This window comes from Poecilia reticulata, linkage group LG10 (genome assembly GCF_000633615.1).
Source record: "Poecilia reticulata strain Guanapo linkage group LG10, Guppy_female_1.0+MT, whole genome shotgun sequence".
Taxonomy (NCBI): domain Eukaryota; kingdom Metazoa; phylum Chordata; class Actinopteri; order Cyprinodontiformes; family Poeciliidae; genus Poecilia; species Poecilia reticulata.
In genome coordinates this window covers 15,323,210-15,342,165 of record NC_024340.1, presented here as the reverse complement: position 1 = coordinate 15,342,165, position 18,956 = coordinate 15,323,210, and the positions used below count along the sequence as shown (strand labels likewise).

Below are 18,956 nucleotides of genomic sequence, written 5' to 3'. Positions count from 1 at the left end.
TATATTTGTTTGAAATGATACATTTGAATCACATTTCTATGTATACAATAGAGCATTTTTGTCTTTTCTTACTCCTCAGAATCAATAACATGAGATGGAAAATCCTTCAAGTTCTTTTTGACAGATGTAATGGACTGTGGCTTGTGCAATCATCTGCAGTTAAAAAAAAGAACTACAATAAAAATATATTTATCTATTCTCACCAAAACATTTTTTCCCAGGGAGTAATAATCCTTGAAGACAGCAGGGTTGAAATGAGCCGCATGTCAGGATTTGCTTCTGAAATATTGTTGATCTTAGAAAATGAATACTGTGAATTGTTTTGTGTTGTACAATTCAGGGTTCATTTCAAGATTTTCAGTAAATAAGTTAGAACTCTTGAGTTATTTAAGTCACAGGCAGTCCATGCTTCTTACTGAGCATAATTCATGTACACATAACTTGCTTTGTATGCTGGTGTGCAGTCCAGTTAGAACAGCAAGGAGGTCATCTCAAAACTATTTCAACAAAGTTTTGAAGCGTGAAATTGTTCAAAATGCCTGGTAGACTGAAGCAGTCTACCAGAACCAGTATTCAGTTCTTCAACAAGATGACCTAAGGTATTTCATCTGTTGAACTAGACCAGATTCACGAGCTGTAATCAGTCACTATTGATAGATACAGACCTCTGCTGACCAGGAACTCGCCACAAGAGTTTTGGGGATGTTCTGAACCGTCATAATGATCATAATTCAACCCCTTGTTTAACTTCTTTTCGTTTTTTCTACACCAGAAACTTCACTTGCTGCCCAACATAGTTTACCCACTAAAAGGCAAAATAATAGAGATAAATAGAGCTATTAACATCACCTGTCAGAGGTCATAAAGTTATGATTGATATGTGTGTATGTTTGATGTTCCCTCTCTTTCTTGTCGTGTTGCATTAACAGTTCTTTTCCTTACATAGGCACCTTCCTCACGTCACATGTCTCCGCTCAAATCTCCCCCTCAGTGCCTCCAACACGATCAGCACGTACACATCTGCTATCTCCTTCATTTCAGAGGGATTACCAGCCGGAGCACTGATGGAGATTTTTAAAAGGGGGTGGGGGGAAACTCAATTACTTTCTGGCTCCTTGAAACACCTGAGCACACTGAAGAGTGACAGGGCCGCCGCCCACGCAAGGACAGCCTGCTGCACGGAGGAACATGGATTGAGAAAGAGAAGGGTGGCCTGAGGGACAGCTTTCATGATCATCTCTGTTCCACCTACTCGCATAAACAGTCATGACCGATTCAATGTGACGATCAACCTGAACCTCCCAACAACAGCTGCAGTTCAAACTAGTAGCTGTGAACTATAGTTAGCATAAACGTGAGACGTCATTTTTAACTTAATAGTGTTAGAGCCAATGTTGAAGCAAGAAAAATAAACTGGACTGACTGGAGTCAAAACGTTTTTGATTAATTTTACATATTTTCAATGAACAACTTTGTAAATGTCTGTGAAAAAGTTGTAAATTTGTGAGGGAAAAAAATCCATTATTCAAGGCATTCATTTTCAATATTAAAACTAAGGATATTAGAAAAATGTTAAGAAAAAACTCAGAAGTTCACAGAGATAAAATCAGAAATGTGTGCCTTCATCACAGAAGTCATTTTAGCTTCAAGTAGTAATTCTGAGATACCATCTGGAAATTTCCCAGAGTGCAAGGAGTAGATCCACACTCCTCCTGATTTCCTAATAAAAAAAACTCATGAGAATAAATAAGTTGATAAACATTTCCCATTATCATTTTCTGAGTTTAGTTCCTCTGCACTTCACTCTATGCCTGCACTCTGTTTCACCTCAGTCACCTCTGACAAAACCTAACTGTCTTCTGCTTAAGCAGATTAATGTTACCTTTAATATTACCTGCGCTGATACGGCCTCTTTCAATTTGGATAGAAATATCTGCTAAATGCATAAACATATAGCTTACCAAAACTAACAAAGTTAAAAAAGGCATAGAGGCAAAATGCACTGCACATTTTACACCAAATTTCTAACTTCTTGTTGTAGCTAGCTGTGTTGCAGTCCTATCACTAATAGGAGGATAATTGGTTAAAAACTGATTTTTTCATTTCTTTTCTCCTCTATAACAGTGCTACACTTATTATCTGTTGGTTTTCAATAAAATGCTGCTCTTTGCCGCTCCTTCTGCAGAGTTAGGCCGTTTTCAGATAAGAAGCGGAATATGCTGCATCTGACACTTTGTGTGTTCAACCAGCCTTAAGCAGCTAAATCATTCAGCTACCATAATGAGGAGGTCGGCATGGAAACCTGCTATATTATAAAACAGGGGGAGTAAAGTTGGAAAGGAACCAAAATCTGATTAAGGGAATAAGATTATGTTGGTGAAGCTCATGTGGTGACACCTTATATCTTGTATAACAGCAAATCCAACCTAAGGCTCAGGAATCAAAGACAACATTTTTAACTTTTAAATATTGTTGCTGCTCATATTGCACCACCAGGCTACTGCACTTGATTCTAAGGTGAAAGTTTGGGACTTTAATTCCCAGTAATTTTTTTTCTTCTTGCCAGTCACGATACACTGAGCTGTACTTTACAACTACTGTGCATTTAGCTTAATCAAAAGTCCACCAGAAAAGGCTTGGTTTTAGGGCTGAGAAGAGTTTTATGAGTCACAATTCAGTGCAAAAGTAAAAGAAAAATTGGATTTTGTATTGGTTCCATGCTAGTGATAAAACACAAGACGGTGTAGGAAAGAAAAACACAAATATCTGATAATCAGAATAATATATTCGAATAAGTGACAAGCAATATGATAATTATGTTTTTGTTTTTTATGCAGTGAAATATTGCTTCCAAACCTTTGGAGTGTGTACAGTGTAACAACGTTAAGCGCAATGAACATGATATATTAGATGTTCATTACTAGATTGTCATCCTATGTAATTTCACTTGATTTTCATTTCCCTTCATTACTTCATCTGCGATTTCTCCCATTGAACTTGATTCCACCAGTTGAATTTCAACCAGGCCAATCAGAAGGAGGGACTGTCAATGATCTTGATTATCTGCTTTGTTTTAGAATTGTAGTCGGCATAAGGCAAAAGTTTTAGCAAAGGCAACAAAGGAAAAGAACAAAACCATTCAGTCCATGTTGGCAACGCTTCCAAACATTGAATTAACATTAACTGCCATCTCGTCTGGCTCCGTCCTTCTCTCTCCGCTTGTTTACAGGGATGCTGTTTCCAGTAAGCATCATCGTGCCATGGCCTCCAGAAAGAAATCATTTCTCAATAGCTGAGGGTCCCTCTGTGCGAAACACAGCGTAGAACAACAGGCTGGTTTTTATCTGGCTCGATCATTCCTGCTTTTTTAAACAGTCTGGTTATGGGACTCTGCAATAACTTTAACAGGTTTAATTTTGGAGTTCAACAAAGTTATAAGATTGAGATTGTAAATTTAAAAATAGGTCGAAATTTATCTGTAAAGAAATTTAGCTTTTTTTTTGTTTGTTTCAATAGTTTTTCAGATGTTCAGTTTAATTAGTTGTGATGCAATGCAACTGAATATTTGAGTCGAGAGAGAATACAGTAGCATTTATTTAGCTTTTCCCATCACATCCCCTCCTCATAAAAAAATAAATGACAAACTTCTTTGCTAAACAGTCAAGCAGGCGAGAATCTGTCAGCTCAGCCAGCTACTGAAGCAAAGATCAAATCCTTCCTCGTATTTATCTGTGCGTGTGTATGTGCTCACATTTGAGGAGGTCCGCTCCCACCATCACAAGACACCACCAGCTCCAAGAGGACTGCACTCTCCGTCACCATGGAGACAAGCGCACCCAGCGCCTAACAACGCTATTTTTGGAGCAGCGCAAAGCGCTTCACTCCTTCTCCTCCATGTTCAGCAGCTCTCTTTAATTTTCTTTTGACAAACTACTTTGTGCTGATGCGGGCCAGTTATTATGCAACCCAATAAAACACAGAGTCCAAGTAAATTTAAGGTGAGCTATGCTTTCCAGCTAAGGAGCATTTAATATGTGGCGTATGCAAGATTAAAATACAGACATCCTTTCTGTATCTTTATGCCAACTTCTGCTAATTGGTTCTCTGTGTTATGTTTACCTTTCTTCTCATTGTTGTAGTCCACTTAGCATATATAACTCTTAGATCAAATATCTATCCTTTTGCCAAACTGTTCTTTTGAATAAATCAAATTTATTTAAGTCACAAAGCACTGCACTGCCCCAGCATGCAAGATTTTTATTGTACTTTCTAATTTGGAGGTGATCCATTTCTGCTGCATTGTTAGCAGACAAGTGGCTTTGCTGTTTTTCCTCCACTCATCTCCTGTTTCAACTATTAAACAAAGAGCTGGTGGGTGTTGCGGCTACGACAGGAATGCATCATTGCATGCTGTAAGACAAAGCTGTCTCTTTCTGTCTTTCACACAGAGTGTAGGAGAGGAAGATGACGGTCGTGACCCAAGTTCAGGTTTTTCAACAGAGTGATTAATCAGAGGAAATTAAAGTGCTTCTCAGTAATGAGCCACTTGAAGTGCTGAAACAAACTTTTGTTTTGCTCCGTATAATGACCTATTTACTCAGTTTGAATGCTGCTGAATACAATGAATGAAACACTGAAAATTGAACTGTCTCTCTGCAACTTGAGCAGAAAGTTATGTTATAATTGATGGGTTGTTGGGAAGTGTGGCAACTCCAGGGATGCCTGTGGTGCATCCAATTGTAGAGATGCACCAATCAGGCTTTTGCTAGGTGATAAAGATTTCCAGGTGTTCCTTAGATTTTGACACGACAATTCAAACTTTGACTAAATATAATTTATTTTCCTTAAGATCTGAAACATAAAAATGAACAAAATGTTCTTTAGATTCTTCAATATTGGTAAGAGTTTGGAAACCATTAGGAAATGGACCAAGTGAAGGATTATTACCATCTACAGCTTTGGCAAAAATGAAGAGATCACTTAAAATGATCAGATTCTCTGATTTTACTTTTCATAGGTATATGTTTGAGTTTGAGTAACATTATTTTATGAACTACTGACAACATGTCTCTGAAATTCTAAGCAGAAATTTTGTATTAATTTTCAGAAAATTAGAAATCGTCAAAATAACCAAAAAGATGCAGAGCTTTTAGACCTCAAATAATGCAAAGCAAACAAGTTCACATTCATTTAGAATCAACAACACTAATGTTTTAACTCAGGAAGAGTTCAGAAATCAACATTTGGTGGAATAACCAGGAGGTTTTCAATGGGGATCAGTGCAGTGATCTCAATTTTTTCCAGATATGTCAAATCATATTTTTATTAAATTGAAAGTAAAGTGCATAAAAGTACATGGTATTATTGTGCTTATAGACTAACAAATGTAAAAATTCTTAGTTTTGATGGCTTTAATGAATAAGAGAAAATATAGTTTCACTTATCAGAGCCATTCAATGTAAACTGACTGACTGATGGTCTTTATAGAACTGATATAGATACGGTAAAGTTTAGTGTGGATCCTTATTCTGTCACCTGAATGCATGTAGGAGACAAAACACCATTGAGACAGAGATTTAGGAACTTACTATAACTACTGTCCTCCTCTTTTGTTCCATCGATGGTTCCATCTGCCTGCAGCTGCAGGTGGAAGCCTTGTCGACTGTACAGCTTTGTTACAATCCCCTTTAGCTGGGGCTCTGTGGAAGCACAGGAGACACAAAAACAGAAGAACGAAATGAACACTAGAGTTTATTTAGAAAACATGCATTGCGAAATGAATATTGCAGTGATGACACTGGCTGCAAATAATCCACATTTCTTTACTTTCCTAATAGTCTTTAATCACCAAGGTCCTCGAGTCACGCTGCACCTCAAATTCTAATATTTTCATCAGGTTTAAGAAAAAGGCGTAAATTAATTGTACTTAAAATATACCAGCGTAACAAAAGTAGCATCCAAATTTGCAATTGTGATTTTTCACCATGCTGGTGTTAAGATGATGGTTGTGACTGAATATACTGTGCAGTTCTAAAGCGCATCATTAATATAAGTAGCTCTACAACCAGATAAAATGATTAGTGTCAAATCTAGCTGGAGCTGGGAAGCTTAAAATGAGCAAATTGATGATTTAGATTAAGTTAGACAGCCAGTCACATTTTAAATCCCAAAATAAAAACAGCAACAATCCGAGCTGAAGCAATCTACTTGCTGTGGGCTTTTCTATGGAAGGAATAAAAAGCATTTTGACTCATTTGCATGTATTTAGACTTCCACTTTAGCTAAAGGCATAATAAATTATTAATCAATTGACTCAATGTATATAAGTAGGATGTAATTATTAGGAATTCATTTGATTCTGGATGCTTTGGTTATGAAATCAATGAGCACTGGCGAGTTCTTTGTTATTTCTACTATGAAACTGAACTAAAAAGGGAGCCCCGGCGGCACGGCTTCAAAGGAAAAAGACCACAGATGGACAAGAGCAAAGACTATCTAAACCAAAACTGACTCGGGCCACGGACATGTAACACTCCAGCTGTCAGGGACGGGTGAAGATTTTTTTTTTCCATCTCACTTGTCTTTTTCTCCACTTCTTCACTGACTCCAGGTATGATTAAACACCAATAAATGGACATATTATGTTTCATCATCAAAATACCTCCAGAAAATATGGATGTGACCAAAAATATATATCAATATTACTGCAAGAGGAATCCTAAAATTAGGTTTAACCTTTCAACATGGTTCCAAAATTGAGACATAAGACGTTGTTTTCAGCTTTTTGCTTTAAATATGCAATCAATAAAATGCCATGCACCACACCGAACTTAAAGAGGAATACAAGGAAATGTGGCAGTAGACAAAAAGCACACTTAATCTAATTTGGAAATATCAAATGCGGAGGGAAGCTGAATCTCAAATTCTTTAAAAAATTCAGACTTTATGCAAGAAAAAGTATAAATTAAGGTGGTGAACATGTAAAGTCACGATAACTGATAACCAAGATTCTGATATTTTTAAATAAATCACCTTGTAGAATTAAATTGGCACCTAGATTTGAGTCTAATCAGTCTATATAATTAGATCAAATAGGTAAAAATAAAATTCATAAGATATTTGAGTGCAATTGCAAACTAATTTGTCGTTTTGTAAAAAACCTTGAGATTGTTGTGAACTGGGCCCACTAAACTGAACAGAATAAAATGAAATCAAATGGAAGCAAATTCATATTTAGTGATCATCAGTATTAAGTCTGTTATTTATATCTTTAACCAAGAAAGATTGCAGTCATTCCTTAGTTCCACCTGCATTGAGAAAGTCCACACTAAGGCGCTTCCTTCACACAATAGCAGGAATATTGTTGTGATGCAACCAGACTGGTGCTTTAGCATGTCATCACAGCTAAATTACTGTAATCTTAATCTCCTGTTTTTAATTCGGTCACATGTCACAGATGTTCACATGAAGGGGAATATGACGCTGTATTTATTATTCCTGTTAGTGCTGTGTTACATCATGAATGTCCAATTAGAGCTAAGTGCCCTCCATTATCTGGTCACTGTCTCTGCTGGAGTGTTTGTTTTTTTTAGTGGTCAACCACACCTTTCATCTATTCTTCTGTCTTACTTGTAGTTTAGTGAAACGATTGTGGATTTACTAAAGTTGCCTTTGCAACCCGTTTGCCAAGAATTACATTGTGCTTTAATTGTAATTGTAAATGATTTTATGTTTAATTGAGTTACTGAGCTCTAAAAAAAGAAGATGCATTTTTTTTTAAGTCTGAAGATCAGCTGTACTTCTGAGACTAAAAATTATTTAAACCTCATCATTTTCTCCATTTAAGGAAGATAATGGATGGTGTAAACATTCTATATTGAACAGATATATAAACAATCATTTAATCAAATTAATCCATCCCTGAATGTCCATGCAGGCTTGCAGAGGGGCTGGTGCCTATCGCCAGCAGTGACTGAACGAGAGGCAGCGTACATCCTGGACAGGTTACCAGCCCATCACAGCACAACACAGACACATGAGAGAAACAGCCATGCACACACACTCATGGGGTAATTTACAGAAACCAATTACCCTAACAGTCATGTTTTTGGACTGTAGGAGGAAGAGAACCCCCGATTGCATGGAGAAAACATGCAAACTCCATGCAGAAAAACCCCAGCCTGGGATTTGAACCATGACCTTCAAGGCATATAGTGGAATTGTTCATATAAAATTATTTTAAGATGAAAAAAGTGTTTTAAATATAACCGCAAAAAAAATAAATTAAAAAATTAAACCTTGATGACAACTTTTGCACCTACACACAAAACAAGAAAAGACACATAATTAATTTTTCAATTAAATCTTTTTTTCATCCCATGTCAGATCAAAAACTAACCAGTATTTTTATCCCAAAAAATAGGTAACTGTGATACATCAACTTAAGCAGAATAATAAATGAAAACACAAATGATTTTCTTCCTGTAGTGTGATCTGTTTTGTAAGGCCTTCAGATTTGGATAATGGGGACAAAGCTAACGTTTCTTGGATGCAGATCCAGTCATCTTCTCAGCAACTTGCACAAAGTTTATTACAGTCTACGTCTCATATACAGCTCTTCATGGAAGAAAAGTTACTGAACAATTGTGGGTATCCTGTTAGAACTGCACAACAGACCTCGACGCTTGGCAGATTCTAATTTACTTTTTTAAAAGCAAAAATATCTATTTTTTAAACATGAAAAAATCATACTCAAGTATGCTGCTGATAGAGCAAAGCAGTTTTTTTATTTTTATCTTTGCATGCATCACTGATGGGAGCTGATCGAGGGGAAAACAACGGATTCCAGTCACCAGGTGCTTCTCTAAAATGATGGAATTAAAAACTCTTTAAAAGTTTGGTTTTGTCACAACAAATGTGAACTAACAGAAAATAACCTATATGTATTATTTAACATTTAACCCTCAGCTTAGACACTCAGCTTAGAAGTTAGAAATAAATGACTTAGAATCAAGTTCAATCATTTTGTATAAACATAAGAATCATCTGGTAACTTTCTCTGCAGAGGCTCGTTAAACACCGCATGCCCTTTATGCAAAATGATCTTATTGATGTATAGTTCTCAAAGGCGAAGAAGAGGTCAGAGAACAAGCATCCTGACAACAGACCTGGTCTTCTCCTTCGTCTTTTCTTGGAACCAAAGAGTTTGACCCGTGAGAAGACATTGAGCCGGTTGGGTTTCTCACAGCTTCCCTTGGCTTTGCTGGGGCTGCTAACGCAGCGGCAGGCATTTGACTTCTCCCGCTCCCTCGCCTGCCTCTTCTGCCTGATGAGGGAGCTGGCGATAGCCGCCGCCATAGCCAGTTTGGCAGCGGTCTGGGGAAGAAAACTTCCAGAGAAAAGTGGATGAGTCCGGAACGGCGGATTCTGGCAGGAAAACTTCCAGGCGCAGCGCTACAGAAGGTCTGAGGCAACTACGATGATGCTCGAGATGAAGATTTCGCAAAGTGCATCAAACAGTGAAATGAAATAGTCCCAGAGGGGAGGTGAAGCCAGCTCGCTCGAATCACCTCCTAAAGGATCATTTTCCGCGAAGCCATGCGTTATTCAGGAGTTGTCCGGTGTATCTCCGAGAAAAAAGTCAAGTTTGACGGTCCATAAGATGTAAAAGGACTTTCACCAAAGCGCGGTGCGTGTTCTTCCAACAGGATCATCTTTTCTAACACAAAACAGCCCCAAACCCCGCCTCAGTCAATGGGTTCGCGGTATCCCACTAAAACACCAGAGCAGCGCACATGCATAGTAACCGGTTTGGTGAATGAAGCGCAGTGGGAGGAAAACACCTGTTTGCAGACGCCTCTGTGACTGTTCCCCTTAATCCCTCACTGTGAAAGTGCCGCGGAGAGAAAGACACTTAACAATTCACAGCAGAGGACGTGAGTGAATCACTTCGGAGATCCGGTTCGTGTTGTTTGTTTTCCCTGTACAGTTTGCTAGAGCGGAGCGCCCCATGCTGAATCAGTAAATAGGCGTGAAGCGCAAACCCAGTGAGCCGCGCCGCTCAGCGCGTCCCCACCGACAGCAGCCTGGAGACTGAGCAGCGGGGAGGAGGGGATGGGAGGGGAGACGGCCGGTCCGCGTAGTACACACACAACCACAGACCAGAAACACCACCAACAAAACACACGCTGTCATGTGACATGTTTCATGTTAAGTACCAAAAGAAAAAAAAAAAAAAAAAAAGGGGGTTGGTGGGTAGAGAAGTGAAGAAATCCAAACGAGGAGTAAAGGAACATCACAGATTGTTTTCTATTAAAATGGCCAACAGCTCTAAGAGTAAAACATTGTAGCAACTTGTGATTGAAGACGATTGTAAGCAAGCAGCCTAGCCTGGCACACTGCCTTAATATCTTAAATAAACTACGACATAAATGTCATTAGTAAAAATGTAAAAATAGAAAGAAAACGGGAGACTTTATTTGAACACATTAGTGGATTTATAGTAATTTAAAATTCCCCTAAAATGTTGTCAAAAATTCAGAATTACATGAAAAGAAGCCAGAAGAATAAAACTAGAATTATATTTAAAAAAAAGTGCACTTCGCAAAAATGAGACGTAATAAAATCCACCTTAAAGGTTTGATTCTAAGATATCCAGACATCACCAGGTTACCTTCACTTCCCACTGGACACTTTTAAAAGACTAACCAATGGTGCCATCTACAGTTGTAAAACCAAAAGTGACACTGACATTTTTTTTATTTTATTTATTTATTTTGTTTTACTTTATAAAGAAATAGGAACGCCACACCTTACGGTTAGGAACCGTCATAAATACCACAAGAAGCTGCACATACAACAAACACCACAATTTGAGGGAGAAGAAGCTGAGATTTCAACAAGGAGAAAACTGGTATAAGAATCATTCACACTAAAAGCTTTGCAAATGGCAAAATCTGTAAAAAAAAAAATTGAATGCAAAGATTCATTTTAGCACCATGGACAGCAACATAAACTCAACCAAGAGTTGATCTCAGAGTAAAATGAAAAAACAAACAAAAATAAAACAAAGAAAAGATGTGCAGCATGATGCCTGACATTCCTTTATGCATGGCAACCAAGTCTTTGCAAGAAAACCAGATTTCAGACGCATAATGCATAATTAAAAAAAACGAAGCATGAGCAGTTTAAACCCAACATCAAGAATATAAATAACCTACCTGAAACAGATTTTCTCAGAGGAAAAGTCATGTTTTTTTCCCAGATTAACCCAGAAGCAGATATTTTTATACTTGCACTAGTTGTAAAAATGCTGCTGAAGGGAAGAAGAAGAGACTCGATTCTCCAAAGTTCAAAGCATTGTCAGACAACTGTCAGAGGCGCAGTGAAGGAGAAAGCATCGAGGCGTGGCCATCAACTGGAAGGATCATTACAGGACATTAGCGACATGCCATTATAAGTTCTAAAACGCTCATTAAAGATTCATTTGGTCGCCGTTGTGGATCCAGCAAACACAGTTCTGTGTGTTGTTGGGTTCAGATGGAGAGGTTAGTGGTGGTGGAAGGAGAGGGCAGATTGGAGAAAAGTGAACGAAAATGTGAGCTGCGACTGTCTACTTCCTTCTTGGGGCACTGAAGACTTTGCTCTCATGTTACAAAAATGATGTAAAACGATCCGTTAATGCGCCGTCTAAACTGGTTACTCAGGCATTTCCACTTTGGCTGAACATATCGACGAGACAATGGTGAATCTTTACATTAGGCTGAATGCTTTTTGCAAAGACGATTCTCTGTTCTTTGGCAGTTTTATCCTATTAAGTCATAACACCCATAAAAAAGCGACCTCCACAAAATGTTCTTGCAAGACAATGTTCAGAAAAACCTACCTTCAAATATGCACCACGGTGTTCAGTGTTTTGAGGAGTTGACCCCATGGTAAACCCAGATTGGGTGATTCAGCAGCAGTAATCTGTGGTGTGTGCGCTCTGAGAATTATGTACGGTTTTGAACACTAGATGGCGCAATTGAACCAACAATCTACTTTTCTTGGTTGCTGATTGGGACTTGGAAGAAGACCTGACTGGGTTCAAAAGTCCAGATGATGATGGGAGTTCACATTAAAACAGGAAAATGACCCTAAATGTACCCAGAACTACTATAAAAATGCAGATTATAGCAAAAATCAGATAAAACTCCAAAACCTTAATCCAAATCAGAATCTATCACATAACTTGAAAGTTGATATACAAAAAGAAAGGAAAAATGTTCACAGATGCCACCCATCCAACAGTTTCAGATGTGTTATAAACAGGTGAAAAGTCTCTAGATGTAAATTAGAAACTAACCTTAGTTCACAGAATAAACTAACCTGCAGGCTGCAAACAAAGAAAACTCTAAGCGTGAAATCCCATCTTTGTGTCAATATAAATACTTCAAAATGTGTCAAAGAAGATATTAATTAGTACAGAAGATATAAAAAATTCAGAATACAGAATAAAATTCAATCTTGTACAGTTCTAGACATTTTGATTATATCTTAAGCTGTTCCCTAAAAGTAAATGTCCTCAGTTTGGATAATATGTACCACAGAAAGGACATCCAAAGTATCAAAGAAACAAAACTATTAAAATGTTAGTCATACATACGTCTACTTGTGTTTCCTTCTCAGGCTTTATGGTAATATTCACACCCAGAACAACAATACACACACACACACACACACACACACACACACACACACACACACACACACACACACACACACACACACACACAAAAAAAAAACAATTTTCCTTTTACATGTGACACCATCTTTTTCTAGGGCAAATACAGGAATAGATTTTAAGCTATTATGACAGATGATGTTGTCTGTTTTTTTTTATTTACAAAAATAACCTCAGTCAGTACCCTGTCAAGTTTAATTTGACGTTTTAAACACTTTTTTTTTTTACAGTTTGGACAGAGAAGACCGGAGAGCTGAGAGAGAGCTGGAGAGTGACGTGTTAACGGTTCTGTCTACATGCAGCAAAGCTCATGTGAAATGTGTTAAATGTCACTCTGGCAACTTTCTGCAAAGGGCATGTTCATCAGTTCAGTCTAGTCCAATGGTCAACTGTACCGTTTTGTAAGTAAAATCTTTAAAATAAAACTCTTAATCATTTTTTTTACCCTATAGATTTGTTAAGATAAAGATTCATGTGAAAATTTGAGCCTGGTCCAAACTTCAGTTGTAAAAGTACATATTTAAATTGTAACATATTTGTATTAAATTATTTACGTTTCTCTACAGTGAAACACCTGTAATGTAAAAATGCTTGTGCTCCCATATATCAACCCTGCGTTTAAAATCAGATTCTGTCCCCTGCAAACACACCGAGATGACTTGATTCACTAATCCCAGGTTCTGCATCAGTCATCCACATGACTGATCAATTCAGACAATCGCTCAAGCAGACAGTTTGGCCTTCCAAAAGAATGACTGCTTTATCACTGACAGCTCAGAAGACAGATAGAGTCAGGATGTACTCTTCAGAGGTGATGTGAGTTAAGCATTTAAAATGATGCAAAAAAAAAAAAAAGGTCTACATAGGAAGAAACTACGCTTGCAATATTCAGAAAGCAAGAAGCCTGGAATTCACAAATCTAACCAGGTGCCTGTTGATCATCTGAAATCTGGAAGGGGTGTTTGTGTTGACTAGTTTTAGAAGAAAACAAAGCTCTTCTGCAGTGTTTTAAAAGGTCAAAATTAAGCATGGGCAATATTAGCCTCATTTCAACTCTTGGCAATTTCAACAACAAAAGCGTTTAGAAAATTCAACGACACTATACAGCAAAATCACTCTTTTTAAAATGAGTTTATGTCTTAACAACAGAAGAAAATGGTACTTTGGTTATGCAGTGGGTCAATGATCCAAAGCTCTGCAGCATGTACAGCCTGCAAAAGGCAAAAGGATTTTAGCAAACAGAGAAAATTCCTACACGTGGCATGTGTGTTGCTTGTGCAGCAATGTGCCATGGATACATTAATTACTGTACTGCCCCAGAATGCCAGTGTGCTGCGGCCTCATGGGGCCACATTCACCGTACTGTACGCACACGGAGCCATACACGCTGCGGGAGAGTAAAAAAAAATCATTAGGAGCAGCTCAGAGCATCCTTGTTTGATTGAACCCAGCATGCAACCACACTAAGTTCAGAGAACTCATTTAATTTAGCCTAAACAACAGAAAATGAGTTTAAGGGAAATAAACCTCATATTTCCACCATTTTAGTAGAAAGTTAAATGAGACACATTGTTTTGTCTACTTATTTCATAAATGTAGAAAGTATTCTAGAGAAACCCCATGGTTTTATTTTCACTTGCAGCTTCAGCTTCTTGCTGCTGTCTCAACAGAGATTTTACAAAATACAAACTTTTTACCTGAAAGCACACCCAAGGGAGGAGGACCATTATTTCTTTAAGCATGGCTGTCATCACCTGTACCACATTTCCATTATTAGCCACTAGGGAGCAGAACATCAGCAAAGAAGAACAGGAAGACTGCATGCTGCTGAGGTGAATCAACCTTTGTGTATTAAATATATCAAACACACATACACATATTTCCTCTTTTTTAACAACTCAAGACTGTCAATACAGCAACCCGAGGTTAATTAAATTTTCAGTTTACAGTGAACTCAATAACCTTGCTGGTTTTTAATAGGAAAAAGATGCTTTCAAGATTTGTCCTATTGACTATCACAGTGGTTTATGCGAAATTAATTCATATCTGTGAATAACTCCTAAACCCTGTAACAGGATGCACATTGTGGTAATACACGGTGGTGGATAAACGTCATTATAATCCTGAAAAATGCAGAATAGCTTAAAAGGTAGCTGCTTCGGTCATTCAGCCCCCTGACAACAATGTGCTTCTACTCTCCTCGGGTGCTATGAATTTGGCACATCCACGACAACAGCAGCTTACAGCGTGCTCGGCCACCAGCTCTGTGGTGATACCACACGTTACCATGGATACAGCACATACGTAAGAGGGTGTGTGAGAAAGATGGGGTGGAGAGTCCGTGTTGCACACTGGGAATGGGGGGTTGGGTTTTTACAGAAAGAGAAAGCCATCAGTCGCTCAGGGTTTTAGGAGCTTCAGCACAGAGAAAGTGTCCTGTTCATTTTAAAACAGTGCTGCTGTATTCATAGCATAGATAAATGAGTTAGAAGATTGAAACGGAAGGATGTGAGGCCCCATCATTTATTCTGGTTTGTGTAATGTAAACCTTTGTGGGCAAACAGCTCAATCACAAGCACAGGCAACAATCCCTGAGGATTTATGACAAAAATCAACAGAGAAACCCATCAGTATAGAGGATTGTGATATTTCAATATAAAGTGTAAAGTTTTTAATGCTCCTCTAAACGTATCATTGGAAAAGCTCAACTTTGCCTTAAATTGTAACTCAAATGCTTTATAAAAATATTTCAAGAAAAATGATTTGTATCTTTTGCATCTGTTTCCATTTCACACTTGTTGTTGATCATTCAGTGCAGTTACCTCTGGGGTCATGAACTCTTGATACTGCTGTAACATTAAGGAGCCTTTATCCTTCTGTTGCTTCATGACCACAGGGATGTGGTCATGACACATGCCCATTTTTTAATGAGTCTCTGCATCAGTGATTTATTTCTCATCTTAATATAAAACACTGAGCCTTAATGTTTACACACCTAACAAGTTAACCTATGCAACTACTACTAAAGTTATGTATCACTGACTAAATCATGTTTCTTAATCTCATGCAATGCTATGTGGACATTTTCTCTTCATTAAGAAAGATTCACCTCCACATCGCAAATTCCTAGAAGCTCCAACAGCAGAACTGTCTGACCTATATTTTGATGAATTCAGCTTTTGACCATTTGGGGGCAGCGATGGAGTGTGTATATGGGCTTTACTCTCCAGCCCCTAAAGGTCAGGTAATCATAAATAAACATTAAATATGGGGATGTTACAGCAAAAATAATTTACTCTGCTAACATAGAGGGACTCTGTATTTTACTCCCATTATGAATTACACACACACACACATCACAGAGTCTGCTAGAAGAATTCTACATTTTACTCTCTTCATTAAAAACACACACAAACATCACAGAATCTACATTCAATTTGTTTCAAGATTAGAAACATCATGACAGCATCTTTCCATAAAGTCTAAAAACCTTTGACTATTGAAGCATGAAGAAGCTCAGTTATATTCTCAAACTCACTTTGATTTTTAAATAAAACGCAATATGATTTATTGTCAGGAAAGGTGTTTTAACTAAGGCAAAAATAACATAAAGCAAAACTATTTTTAATATGGTGTATTAATAGTCTCATCTCTGATCTTTGCTCCAGTTTAAATTACAGTATTAAACCACCAGTTCTAGCTCTTTATCTCTTTAAAATGCCAGAAGTAAATGGGAACACAGGGACCGCCCGGCATTTATCTTGTAACCTGTAACCTTTTGTACAGCAACTGCCTTCAAAGTGTTTTATCTGCTTGTTAATGCCATATTTGCTTTCACACATTGGGAGACTGTAAGGCTTTTTTCACTCGGAGAAAATAATTCATCTCCGTTTCATATGTCTATAAAAGCTAAATTTGGCAGTGAGACACAGAACTCACACAAATGGAGGACATTCACGTCCGCCAGCCATTTTTGGTCTGTTTGGTGTGAAAATGACACAAAAAGCCATTGTGGTTCACTGCTGAACGCTGAACGGTTTGGAATCTGGGAACTTACAGCAAATGTGAGACATGATATGTAAGTAAGGCCATGATCACCTCTGAAACTGAAAGTGTAATGAATCTTAATTCCTCAAACTGTTGTTAAAAAAAACTGCATAAATATTCATGCAGTTATCTAATTACATATCACAAAAAAACAAAAAAAAACAAACTACAGACCACGGCAGTTGGTTGTATGGTGATAAATGACTGCACTTCCAAAACTAATGCATGGACATATAAAGTGCAATAAACAATTTCAGTTACCATTAACATTTTTAATAAACAGTGTAAGAAACCAATGACATTTATTTGCAAATTCAGATTTAATGTATTTTCTTTTGCATAAATATACAGCAGTATCACCACAATGCCTTTAAGACGATAAAATTGGAACATTATACACTGCTCAAAAATATAAAGGGAACACTTTAACATTTAAGTGAACACTGAAGTGTTCCCTTTATTTTTTTGAGCAGTATATTTTGCTATCCATATGAGTCAATACACTTTGAAACCTAAGTAGTGGCAAATACCAGCGAAGGAGAAAGGTTTAGAAAACATTGGCCCTGAAAAGATCTGTGTCTGAATATGAAAGGATGTTTTTGACCATTTTAGTCATCGAGCTTGCTCTTTGTTTTCAAAAGTTCTTCTAAGACTCTAGAGCGTTACACATTTTGATAGGCTTTGATAGGAGCCAACGCTGATCCTTTGAGCTCCACTAGTTTACCCCCAGATTTTTACAACTAGCTGACAATGTAGAAGGAGGAGATAATCAACCAGCCTACTTGATAAAGTCAAAGAAGTGATTGAATGTCAGCTTCATGGCATTCAATCAGTTCTTCCGATCATTATGTGCCAGTAGCCCCGCCCCTCAACTTTGGAGTTGTGCTGCAGGAAGAGGAATCATAAATACTCAATCAATAAACCTTTAGTAAGTTATACTGTGGCTTTGCATCTTAATAATTTAATGGCATAATTTAATAAAATAATTGTCCATTACATAAATTAAACTTATTTATTTTGTGGTGAATTTAATTAATGACATAGTGATGCATTTATTTATCTGACTTTGTACATTTTTAACCCCCTGGAACCAGACTGTGTTTTAATTAAACACTGAAAACACACTGGTGCATATATTTACACAACTTTGACTGCACAAGTTGTGGCTCGTTAATTCCACCGCGAGAGAAGTTGATAATTTATCAGGGAAGCATACTGCGAGCATTAACAGACTGTGATCTCTGGTCTTGGAGATCGTGTGTGTGTGTCTCCCCCCATTTGTGTGTGTAAGTTCCTAGGCTGTAATGGCACAGAAATCCCAATCAGAGGCACCAAACGGTGTGTGAAATGGCCAGAGTTCAGACAGCAGCCTGCTTGGAATGAATAATGCTATAGCATTCATTACCCCAAGCTGTACACACAAAAGTGTGAAACTACAGGCTACAGAGGCTCCCTGTGTCTTAGAACTAAAACCAAATGCAAATTTCCCCTTAAGCCTTCAAGTTAGTAATAAAAAGCTCCTGATCTCAGACCTTAAATGACCTTGGACAGGGATCATAAAACTTACTAACAGAATCAGACATATTTTTTATGCACTTAATAACAAAACTATAAAGAAAGTTGTTCATGTTCTGTTATCAAAAACTGAAGGATAATGTCAGGGGCCTTGAAATTGCATTTGTTGTAAATTGGTGCTGTGCTGTACAAATAAACTAAATTAAACTTGGGCCTTATATAAAACATTTATTATAACTGCCCGCTCAACCATTTGGTTGAGCACATTTTGGGTCTCTATATCTCAATATGAGGAGTGTCTAACTTAGCTTAACCTGATTGAGCCATCTCTGCCACTTGCTTGAAGGACGATATGCTAAAGAAATCCACTAGAGGGCACTGTTTCTTTAAATAGTAATAGTTCTTCTTCTCCTCTCCAACCACGAAGTCAGAACCCTGAAACTCTGTCACATATATCGACTGGTTGTGGTAAAACGTTGAAAGGTAGGAATCGTTTTCTGGCATATGATAGTATTATAGACATTAATAAACAGAATTATGTTACTTGATATCACCGAAAAAGCTAAATTAAAGGTCAAATAATTTTTTGAAAATATGCTCGACCAAACGGTTGAGATGTCACTTAATGGTAAATGTAGCTAATTAAGCTAACGTAGTTAACTTTTTTTTTTTT

At 37.5% G+C, this 18,956-nt stretch overlaps 1 protein-coding gene across 7 annotated transcripts in view; it reads right to left on the bottom strand.

Annotated features, from left to right (window-relative positions):
* The window catches only part of fgf13a (fibroblast growth factor 13a), a 105,388-nt gene that overhangs the window by 20,815 nt on the left and 65,617 nt on the right, over window positions 1-18,956 (bottom strand). For 5 of the 7 annotated variants that reach the window (XM_017307098.1, XM_017307099.1, XM_008420727.2 and 2 more), the window contains one exon: window positions 5,589-5,699. In XM_017307098.1, the coding sequence (XP_017162587.1) occupies window positions 5,589-5,699 (111 nt within the window). Of the gene's footprint in view, window positions 1-5,588; window positions 5,700-9,167; window positions 10,098-11,219; window positions 11,503-18,956 lie in introns of those variants that run through there. The other 2 variants (XM_008420730.2, XM_008420728.2) reach the window with 2 other exon arrangements.